This window comes from Cygnus olor, chromosome 25 (genome assembly GCF_009769625.2).
Source record: "Cygnus olor isolate bCygOlo1 chromosome 25, bCygOlo1.pri.v2, whole genome shotgun sequence".
Taxonomy (NCBI): domain Eukaryota; kingdom Metazoa; phylum Chordata; class Aves; order Anseriformes; family Anatidae; genus Cygnus; species Cygnus olor.
The window spans coordinates 4,710,303-4,723,909 of NC_049193.1; the positions used below are offsets into that span (position 1 = coordinate 4,710,303).

Genomic DNA, 13,607 nt, shown 5'->3' on the forward strand with positions numbered 1-13,607 from the left:
AAACGAAGGGTGAGCGCCACTTGTGCCAAGGAGGGGAGCAGGAGCTCAGCCCACAGGCCTCCCACCAGACTGGAGTACTGCAGTGGGTGGTAGATGCACACAGCTTGGTCATAGGCCATGAGTGTGAAGAGGACATCCCAGTTTAGGCCCACTAGTGGAGGAAGAGGAGCCAGAGCACACAGCTGGAAAAGTAAATTGTCCTATCTGCAGAGAAGGCATCTAAAAGCATAAGAGGCATCCTGACCAAGACGTGGCACATGTCAGTGAATGGGAGGTTTCCAAAGATAAACTACACGGAAGGATACAAGGGCTGGTTGGGCTCCACCATCACAAGTGTATTCCCAGTCTGGATCAAGAGGTAGCTGGCTGAGTCCAGAATGAAGAGCAGTAGCTCTCAGCTCTCAGACAAACCCAGCAGCAACAAAAGAAACCACTCTGTAGACCTTCCCCTCACCCCTGTGGGAAGATACCAGGGGCAGGAGGAAGGAGGAGATGGAGTTGCTGCTCAGGATTCATGGTCTTCCACCACTCGATATCCTCTGGAGAAAAAACACAGCAGGGCCTCAGCAAGCCAGGATGTTCCTTCAGAGACAGGAGAAAGTCAGATCAGAACCCTGGAGTTCAGGAGAGCAGCATTTGCTTTCTTCCCTGTGCGCACACGTACCTGTCTGTGTGTGCCCAAATATACTTCAGTATGCATCCAGGAGTGTCTGTGAGTGCACCCATGAGTTCATGCATCTTTCTACATGAGCAGCAGTGTGCATGAGTGCTGTTCCCTCCACCCGCTTTTGATGTCATGAATGATATCGGTATGTGATCAAGGGTCACAGTGGGAATTAACAGAAACAGTGATCTGTCAACAGCATCCCTCCAAGGCTGAGATGTGGTGACTGTGCATGTTGCCCCATGCTTCCTGAGCAGTCCAAATGAGAGGTCATCTGAGAAACCCTCCAGAGGATCACAGGCTGCACCTCCAGCACGCACGTAGTCCAACCCTGTTTTCAGAGCAGGTCTCATCAGATCAGGTTGCTCAGGATCAAGTCCAGGCAATTTCTGAACTCTTCCAAGGATGGAGCTCCCATAGCATCTCTTTGGCAATCTGCTCCAGGACTTGACCGCCTTCAGGGTAAATAGGACCCATGTTCCTCTGGTTCAATGCCACTTCTGCCCAAGGTTTCAGCCCCTGCATGACTCAGCTCCAGGCCCATGAGTCACAGAAGTATGCGTGGCATTGGTTTCCCCATGGGGACCTCTGTCCCACCCCAGACACCACTGACACCGCACCGGCAACAGACCTACGTAGGGCTGGGCCTGCTCGAAGAGGGCAGGATTTCTCAGCCTGTCTCCCTGTACATAAAGCTAACACCATCCTTTTGAACTCTCTAGCCATGGGGAGTGCAGCTGTGTCCTGGTCTGGACAGGCAGGGAGGGGTGACCGCCACCATGCTCTTACACTCTGAATCTTGTGTTACAGAATTGAAGTAAGGATCCAAACTGTTGTGGGCCCATCCTTGTTGGGGACTGAAATTGGCAGTGAACTTCCTAGGGTCGGGAGGCAGTGGGCTACAGATACAGAAGGCCGCATCTCAGCATGTGTGCTGTGGGCACTTCTGGGCTGGGTTTGTTCTGTGATTGTTCAGCTGTTCTCAGGTTCCTTCTTGCCCTGGCTGCTCTCTGGAGCTCATGGACAGAGCAGTGGAGAATGCCCTGTGGTGACCAGCCCATTTTCTTGTGAGAGGGGCCACACAGTTCTCACAGACACACACCTGCTCATGCACACCTGCGTGGAATCATGCAAGACTGCACCCACAGACACTTGCACAAATCCAGCACACAGGCTGTCGTAGTTTCACACTGATGGCCAACTAAAGTCCACCACACAGCTCTCTCACACTCCCTGCTGAAAGGAAGCTGTGGGGAGAGTGTGGGGAGAGAATGTGATTTAAGCTAAAGGGCTTAAAAGTTGAGATGGGATAAAATAATCAAAGGAAAAAAAAAAAAGAAAAAAAAAAGAAGAAAAAAAAACAATGAGGAAAGGCCTTTTGGAAACAAACTGAGAAATAGTTATTCTCCACTTCCCATCAGCAAGTAATGTTTGTCCATGTGTTTGGAAGCACAGACTCAATATGCCCACCCCTGGTTTTCCTTCCCCTTTCACATCTTTACTGCTGAGTGTTCGAATACGGAATATCCCTTTGGTTGGTTTAGGTCAGCTGCCCTGGTGATGTCCCCTCCCCACCTCTTGCCCACCCCCTACCTCCTGGCTTTGAGGGGCTAGAGAAAGTCTTGATGCTCTGCCAGCGCTGCTCCACTATAGCCCCAACGTTGGTGTGATGGCAATGCTGTTCTAGCTCCAAGTGCAGAGCACAGCACTCTAGGGGCTGCTGTGGGGAACGTTAACTGTGTCCCAGGCAGCCCCAGTACAGGCAAGTGCCCACAAGAGAGGAACATGTGCATGAACGTGACACAGTGTGCAGCAAAGATTCTGGACAGCATTTAGGCAACGTACATGGTTTGACGTGGTAGAGAGGGGAGGTGGACTGGGAGCCTTGCAGAAGGCACTGGAGCCAGGGCTCTTGACAAGACAACGTCAGCTTTCTTGGGCCTTGCACTTGAGGCCTGAGAATCCCATTTGTTAGCCTGAGTAGCAGTGGTAAGGGAAAGTGCTGGAGTGCCCCTACTGATCACTGGTGGGTGTCATGACAGAAAGAAGCTTGCATCATGTAAGGCGGAGGTGTACAATTTTATTTATTTATTTTTTTTAAATAAATGAGAGGCATGAAGTTATGGGAGTGAAGAAGGAATTCTCTATGGACAGGATCTGCACTGTGTGTCTAGGGAAAACCCACCCGGCTCTGTCCGATGCTGGTAGAAGGCAGGGTCACCTGCCCATGAAAGGTTTACGTTCTGTCTACATTCATCTTCTTATTCCTTCTAACTAAAACAGACAGTGTCCTGTTGGGCCTTTCTTTTGTGATCCAGAAAGGGCCCTGCACAACCTCTCCCCCCATACAGATATCCCTGGGTCAGAGCAGGAGGAGGCAAAACAGGCCAGCAGGTTTTCCCTGAGGGCGGTGTCAGGAGGGGTAGGGTCACAGGCAGGAGCTGGGTCACCTGTAGCCAAAAGGGCCCCAGAGAGCCCCTAGGGAGTCACCCAAGCTGACCTCATTTGCCTTTCCTGGACTCTTCCAGCACGTGAGCTGAGTCTTCTGCCCACACTGACGTGTGTTGCCTGGAAATACTTGGGCCTCCCTACCTGCCACTCAGAAGTTGCCTTCTTTGGGGAAAGGGCATAAAGCAGGAAATGAAAAGCAGCATCACAGGAAGGCAACATACAGCCCATATCATTAGGTGGGATGTTTTGCATGCACGAGTAGCTTGTCAGAAAGTAGTCCCTGCTTCAAGGGATGCCTCTGGACATAGGGCAGCTAAGGCGCACTATAAAAGCCAGCCCATCTCCGTGCTCTCTCATCCACTTCTCTGGCCTTCTTCTCCTTGGGAACAAGGTGAGTGTGAAGCCCCTCCTTGTCCCCCTCATTCTCCAAAAGCAGGACTCAGTTCCATGGACCTCTCAGCTGCCATCAGCTGTGTTCCATGCCAAATGTTGGGGCTGCTGGTTGTGGGAGAGTCAAGGGGTAGAAGGTTTGTCATGGAGGAAGGCTGGGCCTTTAGTATGATGGCTCCTGGGCTGGAGCCTAGAGCCAGGCTCTGGTGGCTCTTTTTGGGCTCTGGCAGGATGAGGCCAAGAAGCCCTCACACATCCCTGCACAGCCTCCAGCTCACAGCACTGCCTGTGCCTTGGTTCCCTCGGGGTGTGGTGACAGCCTGTACCTCATGCATGCCCGTGTTCTCCTTCCTCCCTGCCCTCTCTCCCAGGTGCAGGTCCTGCCCCCAGACATGTCCTGCTACGACCAGTGCCGGCCATGCCAGCCCTGCGGCCCGACCCCGCTGGCCAGCAGCTGCAATGAGCCCTGCGTCAGGCAGTGCCAGAACTCCACCATTGTCATCCAGCCCTCTCCTGTGGTGGTGACCCTGCCCGGCCCCATCCTCAGCTCCTTCCCGCAGAACACTGCTGTGGGATCCTCCACCTCCGCCGCCGTTGGCAGCATCCTCAGCTGTGACGGAGTCCCCATCAACTCCGGGTGCTGTGACCTCTCCTGTATTACCAGCCGCTACTGTGGCAGCAGGTGCCGCCCCTGCTAAAGATGCCAGACAGTGCCCCAGACCAGGACCTCAGGAACTCAGAACATGCTGCTGGACAAAAATGAATGGAAGAACAGACCTCGTGCTGTTGTTCTAAGAGGACCTGACCATCTCTGGCTTGTCCTGTAAAGACAGACAGGAAGGGGCCAGCCTGGATTCTATGACTACATGGCCGATGTATACCTATCCTGTTTTCCACACACTCTTTTTCTTTCTTTTCTTTGTTGCCCTCTGCTTTCCGTGAGGCCCCCAGAAACCAGCCTGGAGTGACCTGCTACCCCTCTCCCCTTATGGGCCAGGTCGATTGATGCCCTGTTGCAAGTCTGCCATTGGAAAAGCCGAACAGATTTTTTTTGTCTGCTCCTGCTGTGCTACGATCTCGGGGCCTCCTCTTGGAGTCAACTCATTTCCCTCCTGACACTTGATAAACATTTGCAGCAACCCTGAGTGTGTCCCTGTGTGGTCTTTTCCTCTGCATACAGATGGCCAAGGGAGAAAACCATTCCTTAGTGGGAACAGGGTGGGGGCACTGCCCCATTCCCCTAGGCACTGGAGGGTGGTACATACTGCAGCAATTCATCTTTCAGGCACTGTCTGTTGAAACTGAGGAAGACATGCCTAGTTCTTCCACAGCCAATGGATACCAGTCCTTGACTTGTGACGTCTCCGCCTAGACAAGTGCTGTTGACATTGGAGGCCCCAGCTCTTGGGGAAGAGTGTTCCTCTTGCTTTGGGTGGAGCTGTGCTGGGGATGGAGTCTCAGATAAAGATGATCCCAAAGGACTGCAGAAACTGGGAATGGTTAATTGTCTTGGGGATGGCCCTCTGTCTCTACTCCACTTTCACCTTTCCTCCACCACCTGATCATGGGCATCATGTCTGCGCATGGAGAGCAGGTAGAGCTTCCCTGTGCATCCCTATCACCCTTCAGCACAGCATCTGGCATGGCCCAGCTGTTGCCAAGATGCGTAGGGCTGAGGGGATCCCCAAGTTTGTACTGCTACCAGTCACATCAGGCCACACACTGGAGCCCCCAGTCCCTGTGAACCCAACTCCTTTCTTATGAAGGCAGGCCCAGGACAGGGACTGATGCCCAAACACGCCCTCATGGCTGCTCGGTCTTGCTTTCTTTTCCCCAAGCATGGATCAGCTTTCATCAGGCCCTGGAACTCAGAGGCCCCGTAGGTGGCACAGCCCCACCATGCTCCAGAAAAGACATTCTGTGGGTGCAGATATCCAGGTGAGTGAAAGACAAGGGAACAGGGAAAGTGTTTGGATACAGTCAAGGATCTTGCTCAGCATTATAGCCCCACAGGCCAAGCTCAGAAGAGGCCCAGCACCAGAGGAGAAATGGACAATGGTGTTCCTGGTACCCCCGTGCTCCGAAGGAGAGCAGGAAGCAGAGTTTCTTTCTCATGACTGAGGTGTAATGCAATGCCTCGTGCGTGGCAATCAGACAGCAAAATTGTGAAGATGAGAAACTCAGTGATGCCCTGGAGAAGGGGAAAAAATGTCTATGCCAGGCAGCTGGAAACACAAATGGTTCACCTGATGACATGGAAAGTCTCCAGTGTTTGGGGAGCAATGGTGGTGGAGTACAAGTTCTCCAAGAAGGTGAGCGGGCTGAGGAAAAAGTGCATTGGGCTACTCGGGGGCTGGTCACTCCCCACAGTGACAAAGGGGGGCCATTCCCCATAGCCTTCAGAGAGATGAGGAGAAGGTAATGACAAAGAGGATGATGTGCCAGCCGGGATGGTCTGTTAAGCTCAGAAGAATGAATTCAGTCCCAAAGGTCCTGTTCTCCTTTGCCATGGCTCTAAGGTTTCAGAAGGGGATGATGTCAGACTGAGGTTTCAGATTGTAATAAGAGCAGCAGAAAACATCAACAAAAAGCCTCATCCTTGCCTCTCATGGCCTCTCTCGATCTCTCATTTTCCCTCCATCTGCCCTCTCTCTCTCACACTCTACTTCCATAGAGACAGCCATACAAACAGCTGTCCATCCTTCTCCAGGCATCCATCCACCCACTCTTCACTTCATGACCCTCCTGGAAGTGAGCTACAAATTACGGTCTTTCATTAGAAATATTAGCGAGTTATTTTTATGTTTTATTTCATCTTTGAAAAGAAATATTGTTTTTTTTTCATTGGTAGTGAAAGATTTCTTCATGTCCCACGGGGCTGTATCATGTACAGTAATTTTCTGTGTAAAAGAAGTCCCAACTCATAAAAATTCCAGCCAGACAACAGAAATACCGCTACACACTATCATCAGTATCAACCCAGTGATTGTTTTTTCAATCAAAGTGAAGAGAAATTAAGCTTCAGAATGTTGCAAAAGAAACAAAAAATAAATGAAATTTAAGAAGTATTTTTATTCTCTACATTTCCCAGTTCAGCTTTTTCTGAACAGGTTCACGGAATGCTCAGAAGGAGATGATGAGAAAGAAGTTTTAAATGTTTTCCTTAATGGAACGTTTTGATTCCAATATTAATTGCATCATTCCGATTCTCAACCTGGAATTTAACAGCTGTTTGATCAGCTCCAGCCATGTTCCCAGGCAAGAACAGGAGGGAAGGCATTTTTCCTGCAGAGGTGTTCAATGTGTCCAGAGAATCCTTGGGGCAATGATCCCGGGGGTAGATCAGACCCCTGCTGAGACAAGGCTGAGCCTGGTGCTGCCTTCCCCGAGAGCACAGAGGAAAGAGGGCCCATGGCTGCCCCCTGCTGGGAGCTGCCTGGGCCAAGCTTTTCTGTCTCCGTGTTGCTTTGCTTCTTGCTCTTGCAAGCAGACAAAAGAGTTTCCTCAAGTCTGAGGACATCAAAACACCACATTCAGCATGCTTTGTGAGACAGAGGAAGCTTCATCAGCACAGCCTCGTTTCTCCTGCCAGGTCTCGGCATTTGCAGCCTGCAGGACATCCAGCTTGTCCCAGACATGCAATGCCCCACTGCCGCAGGAGCTGGTCATTATGACACTGCTCCCTGTGCAGGGGCTGAGGATGATCACACATGCCTCCAGCTCCCCTGAGGAGACGTCAACGAACTCAGTGGGCTGTAAGTCTTCATTTATCTCTTGCTCTGATTGCTTACGGTGATGAACATGGAGAGCTCTTGGGTCTTTGGCACTAAGGGCTGCTCTATTTGTTCTGTCCCTTAGGCACAGGCTTTGGACATGAACTGGCTGAAAGTCTGGAGAAAACCTGGTGGCTGGGATGCAAATCCATTTTATTGACTGACTCACTGAAGAGAGAGAAGAACCCTGCAAATCTCTGTCAGGACTACTTCTAGGGGTCTCTGGGCTGGGCTGACCAGGGCTCGAAGCAAGCTGCTTTATCATGGGCTGGCAGGAATTTACTCACGCTGGGGCTGAGAGCCAGCCCCCAAGGGAGTCTTATTTCCCAGCAGGCTCTGCCCTATTCTGGCAGACCGGGAAGAGAGGAAAGTAGAGCCCTGCGGTCCAGGTCAGCCAGTTGGGGTCAGCCCTCTCTGCACAGCCACAGACACCAGCCCGTTTGAGAAAGGGGATCTGGCTGTCAGATCTTGGAGTGCACAGGGGAAGCAGCGCAGCCAGGAGAGAGCTGAGGGCCCCATCCCAGAGCTCTGCCTTGCACAGACACATCCCCTCCCCATCCGGGGTTGTTGCTCAGCCAGGGCAGCTCCCTGCACCGGGGTGTCACTCACAGCACAGAGGTACAAGGCGCTGTCAGAAAGCTCAACTTCCTTCAGCCGCAGAACACTGTGTTTCCCGTCAGTGTTCAGCTCCGTGGTGAAACGGTCCTTCTGCTTGGTGCCCTTTCCTGCTTGATAGGAAATCAGCTGAGGGGCTTGTCCCTTCTTCTGCTGGTACCAGAGCAAGCCTCCAAAGTCAGAGATCTTGTATGTGCAATTGGTCTGGAAGGTGTTTCCCTGCTCCACAGTGACTTGTCCTTCTTGCTGGGTGACAGACACCTGTCCCATGGTTTCTGGAAGAAAGAGAAGGTCAGCAGCTCTGTGGGGAAATCTCCAGGCAGCCAAAGAGGAGTGAATTCAGACCTGTGGGAGATAAGTCTCCCTGTCCTTTACTGGGCTGAAAGGTCCTGAGGCCTGGGCACAGCAGGGTGGTTTGGGGGCAGAGCTCAGAGCTCCCTGGCCAGAGCTGACCCTGAGGAGAGCTGTGCTGTGTGCTTGCTCCTCCTGCCTGCTCTCCTTCTGCCCAGAGGACCAGGGCACAGCCTGTCATGCCTGGCTTTGTGTGCTGGGTCCAGCATCCCCCAGGAGGTTGAGGCGCCCATGCAGCTACTGGGAAAAGGTTCAACCTGCTTCCTCATCCCTGTCATCTCAGGGGCCTCTAAGTCCCACCAATATAAACAAGGCTGAGGTGAGTGGTGGCAAGAGGGAGCCCTGGCTGTGCAGACAAGCAGGAGGACATTGGAGGCCATGGCAGGAACACATCAGGCAGAAGACAGACTGGACACCCTGGTAATGTCCATGGGAGGAGAGCTTTAATGTCCCTGTATCCACCTGGACACAATCCGGCTTTTTCTATAGGAAAGGGAGAAATGAGGGACTGCAGAAACCGATGAAATCTTCTCTGGTGACAGTAGGTGGACCAGAAGAGAGAGGCAGAAAAGAGGTGGAATGAAAGGGCGAGAGAAGCACGAGAGATCTCTTCTGCATCTCTATTTCCAAATTTCAAAGAATAACAGCAACTTGAGAGAACCAGTCCAAGACCCAGAAATGGGAGCCAACACTTACCAACATTTTCCCTGTGATTCAAGAGTTGGTCCCCACATAAACATGGTAAGGCTGATGAGGACTTCCTGGGGAAAGAAGATTTATGTCTTGATTAAAAGCCAGCACTTACCCAGCAGTTGCCCCAGGAAGGCAGTGAGGACGAGATACCCGTGGTGCATGCTGAGACCGACCCTCCTGTTTGCTGAGGGAGAGAGAGTCAGAAAAGCACCTCCCAGCCCCAAAAGAACAGAGCTGCCGGAAATGACTCTGCTGGGGGAACAAGGGGAGATTCAGTGACAAGAAATGTTCTGGTCTGACTGTGCCCAAAATGCTCCCTGGGGTTTCTCCCTCCTCCAGCAGGAGCAACCATTGAGGATTGTCACAGTCAGGGGTCCTGGGAACTCTGGGGGCCACATCATGGGAAGGGGCTGCTCTCGTCTCCTCTCCCAGAGGGGTCCTCACCTCCCCAGCTACAACTGCCTTCTCTTCTGCACACGCACTGCTTGGCCATGGCTGATGTCAGGGCAGTCTTCCCCACTGAGCTTGTTCTTTTTACCCTGGGGTCCTCTGCTCCATGAGGATGTTCCTAGTTCCTGCGTGAGGAGAAGACAACTCGATTTCTCTCCCACATCCCCAGAAAGAAGGGAGGAACCATGCTACGCAGCAGCCCAGGGTTTCTGGCTGTGTCCTGTTCTGGTGGGATAACGTAGCTTTTGCAAGAGGAACGGGGCTCCAGTGTGGTGTGGGATGCCACAACCCCAGAGGGGACAAGGACCACCTGTTCCATAGGGTAAAGGGTGGGGAGTCAGCAGGGAAAAGGATGTGGGTTCAGTGGGTCACATGCACTCACACCGATGGGCCACAGGGGGCACCCACCCACGGCCACATCCCTGGCAGTCTCTGCTTCCCTGATGCTCGGGCCCCCTCTATCACCACCCCTAACACCTTGTCTGGCTTGGCAGCACCTGGCTAGTTGTGTTGTCTTCCCCCATACCTCCCTCAGCACACCTCAAACGTGGAGCTCTCAGACACCCAAAGGAATGACACTCCAAGCCCTGCAGACCCCAACTGTTCCTTTCATACCCCCCAGGCAGTGTGAACTTTCTCCCTCTCTCCAAAAAAATTTACCGCACGAAGTAGTGAATCCACTTCACTGCCTGTGGTGTCCCGATACAGAAGGAGATTGTTCATGGAGAAGTTTGGGATCCGCATGGCAGCCCACCTGAGGTGCCACAGAGCTCTGCTGTGCTGCCCAGCGCTGTGCTGTCCACATCCTTTGGCACATGGTAGTGAGCATGTGGCGAGTCTGTAGGAGTGAAGCAACGTGTTGTTTGAATAACAGAGTTGTCCATTTCTAAGAAGAATTACACAAAATCCCAGAAAATCTCCAAAGATAAGAATGCCAGTGAATCTCAGCAGGAGCAGGATCTGCAGCGTGTGCCTTGCCCTGACAAGTGGTCTGTCTTATGTTCCTTTGGTGAACTCCACCACAACCACTCCCTCACTCCCCCTGCTCAGAAGAAGAAGGGGAGAAGAAAGAAACTGATATAAGGGAAAAGTAAGAGAGAAAAATAAGCAAGGGCCGCATGGAAGCACAGAGAGAAAAGAAAATTATTCTCTACTTCCGCTCAAAAAGTGATGTTTGGCCATCTCCTGGGAAGCAGGGCCTCAATACTCATAGAGGTCATTTGGGAGGACAGATGTCTTCATAATTGCCCAAACATTGCTGTGATGGCAGTGGAGTTCTAGCTCCAAGTGCAGAGCACAGCACTCTAGGGGCTGCTGTGGGGAACGTTAATTCTGTCCCAGGCAGTCCCAGTACAGCTCCATAACTCAGGGTTCCCAGCATCAGAAAAAAACTTTGCCTATGCTATTCCCTTTTTCTTTCTTGTGTTACCTCCAACTAATGGTATTTTAATCAGTACTGGAAGGCCACTCTTGCTGGCATCCATCTACATTCACAATCCACCCTCAAGAAAAGCAATTAAAGTCACAATTTCTAGTTCAAATTTTTCATGTTCCAGACTGTGGACATTGCCCTGTGTTCTTTTACTTGTTCAAGAAGAGTTCGGCTCCATTTGGCTCTTGAATATATCACCTAGCAACGCAATATGAATAGACAGCTGAAAAACAAAGATTACGAGTATTCTAATGTGAACTCACCGTGTACTATCCTAAGTACAAGAGGAAAAATCACGCCCCTGTGCTGGGAGACCCCGGTCCAACAAGGGACCCTTGCTCTCTGAGGATGCGCAGAATGATTCTGTCATGGCAGCACTGTGCTAATCATGTAACCATTTGGAGGGGTGGGGAATGTACAAACATGCAAATGTATCGAGAAGGGGTTTTATGAAAGCTGAACGGAAAGTCTTAAGGGCTGCCAGGTTTGTGGGAAACCACCAGGTACCCAGACTTGCACTATTCTGAAATAAACAATCTCTTGACCATGTGTGTGGATTGGCTCATAGTACACCGGGTAACAAATCTGGACTTTTTACCCGGTTGTGTCTCCTCCCACCTTCATCTGCACCTCCAGCCTCCTTGGTGGAGGGTAGTGTGAGAAGCTGAAAAGTCCTCGACTTCGTCTAAGCACTGTTCTGCAACAGCCAAAACATCTGTATCTTTGGCTGAATATTCCCTTTTCAACCTTCTGTTTTCTTCCTCTAAACTTCCAGCCCATTCCTTCTCAATTTTCCACGTTGCAGCTAACAACCAGCACACTCCTTCCTTCCTTTTGTCTTTCCTTACCATACACGCATCTTTGCATTTATTAAATTCATTCCCTGAGGCATTTGGATTGTGGTGTTTTGGCCTTAGCCATTCCTGCTTTGCATCTTGCCATCCATTTCCAAGAAAACCCTTCCCCAGTGTGGCCCATTTATCAAGGGAACCATTCATTATTCTAACAGAAGGATCCTGCTGACTACACCCAGGTCTGTCTCCCAGCACTACAGAGCACTGGCAGGTTCTTTAGGGATCCCTGGCAGAAGGAGGACTGGCCACAGGTTGGGGTTATAACTAGAGATTTATTATTACATAAGAAATTACTAGAAATACTAAAAATTACTACAAAATCCTAAAACTTACTACAAATAAATTACTAGTTGAATTACTAGATGGATAACACTAATGCCCTTTCTCACCACAATGGTGGGTGTCTCCACATGCTGGGGCCAGTGAGAGGGAGAGACAAGGGGGCAGGGGTGCACATTAACAGCCTCCTTCCACATTATGGATATTTGCCTTACTGTTGGTTATGCTAACCACACTGCCAGGCATCAGGAGCAGGGGCTGCCACTCACACCTGGCTCACCACAAGCCCCACGTGTCCTTGCTGGGCAGGCTCAGCTCGGAGCTCCATGCAAACTGTGATGAGAGGGAGCTGCTCCTCACAGCACCCGCACCTTCCTGTATAAAGCTGCATGCTGCAGGCACCAGTGTGGGCTCAGTGCACACAGGTAGACAGCGCTGTCCTGGAGCTTGGCATCTTGCACGTGGAGAAGCACCTGGGAGTTCTCCATGGAGAGCACAGAGGAGATCCTCCCGGAATGCACATGAGGCTTGGACTTGCTCACCTGCAGCAAGAACTGAGGGGATTGGGTCAGGCGCTGCTGATACCAGAAGATGTAGGGAAGAGAGCTGCTGGTGGAGAAATTGCAGTGCAGAGTAGCATTGTGTCCCACCCGGATGGCAGTTTCTTGTGCAAACTGCAGCACAGAGTCCTGTGCATGACCTGCAAAGACAGAACAGCATTTCAGCACTGCTCGAAGGTCTATCTGTTCTCCCCTTCTCTCTCCTGTGTCTCTCATTTCACCAACTTGCTCATTGTCTCCTCTCTCCATCTCCCTTTTCACGGGCTGTAAAATGCTGAGCTAAGTACACATGCACTCTTCTTTCTGCAGATGCTGTTTAATTCCCATACCCAAGTCTGCCAGCTTACCGACTTCTTAGCAGTACCTCACCAGGCTTTGAGTCCATACATACCTATCAACAATGCATGTAAGAATGCTAGGCATCTGCAAAGGAAACGTGCAGATGCCCATTCATCCCTGTACACTCGTTGCCCCTGACATCTTTCAGACCGTCTCCTGTACTGGTCTTCAGGCCCTGCTCTCCCTACAGAAAGCACTTGCAGTTCTTCCAGGGAGGCAGGACTCCAATTTCCCCCCTCCAGAAATGAGGGGATGCCATCTTGCCCCTGGCTTGCCCTCCTGAATGTCACATCTCACCAAAGTCTGACAGTGCCATCAAGGCTGCCAGAAAAAGCAGGACCATGTCACGCTCTCGCCTTCACAGGGTGCCCACGGAGTGCCTGGAAAAAGCGAGCTCAAGCTTGCGAGTTCACTTCTGCCTCTGCCAGCTCAAAGCAGTCTCTGAACCTCAGCACAGAGGGTGGAGCAAAGCTCTCCCCCTGCTGCTCCTTGGGGCACACCTCTGCCGCAGCAAGGCTCTCAAGAGAGGGATGGACCAGTGGTTAAAGCAGTCAGAAAGGAATCCAGCCAATCTTTGCTGTGCCCCAGGTTCCCCATTGCCAGTCACAGGTTTTCCGGCACCGTGAGCTTCACACTTGTGCCATTAGCTCACAGCTGCAGGCCTGTGAAGGCTGCGACATTTCACTTGGTCAGCGGTAAGGCAAAAGGACACCAACATGGCCACTGCGTGCTTCCCTCTTTTTGCCCCTTCTGGCA

At 51.5% G+C, this 13,607-nt stretch overlaps 1 protein-coding gene and 2 gene segments (V, D, J or C); 1 reads left to right on the forward strand and 2 right to left on the reverse strand.

Moving 5' to 3' along the window:
- Positions 1-3,143: 3,143 nt before the first annotated feature.
- Positions 3,144-6,976, forward strand: LOC121059515 (feather keratin Cos2-3-like). The gene is made up of 2 exons (XM_040536402.1): positions 3,144-3,506; positions 3,877-6,976. The coding sequence occupies exons 1-2, from the start codon at positions 3,408-3,410 to the stop codon at positions 4,201-4,203; spliced, it is 426 nt and encodes a 141-aa protein (XP_040392336.1). The 5' UTR covers positions 3,144-3,407; the 3' UTR covers positions 4,204-6,976.
- A 613-nt stretch (positions 6,977-7,589) lies between these two features.
- LOC121059505 lies at positions 7,590-9,219 on the reverse strand. The segment is given in 2 exon segments: positions 7,590-8,168; positions 9,050-9,219. Coding segments are annotated over 2 exon segments (549 nt in total).
- A 2,796-nt stretch (positions 9,220-12,015) lies between these two features.
- LOC121059534 lies at positions 12,016-13,232 on the reverse strand. The segment is given in 2 exon segments: positions 12,016-12,652; positions 13,149-13,232. Coding segments are annotated over 2 exon segments (390 nt in total).
- Positions 13,233-13,607: the final 375 nt, after the last annotated feature.

Coding starts and splice junctions, on each gene's coding strand:
- LOC121059515 (XM_040536402.1), top strand. CDS start 3,408: ATGCCTCTGGACATAGGGCAGCTAAGGCGCACTATAAAAGCCAGCCCA. Junction 3,507..3,876: donor TTCTTCTCCTTGGGAACAAG/GTGAGTGTGAAG, acceptor CCTCTCTCCCAG/GTGCAGGTCCTGCCCCCAGA.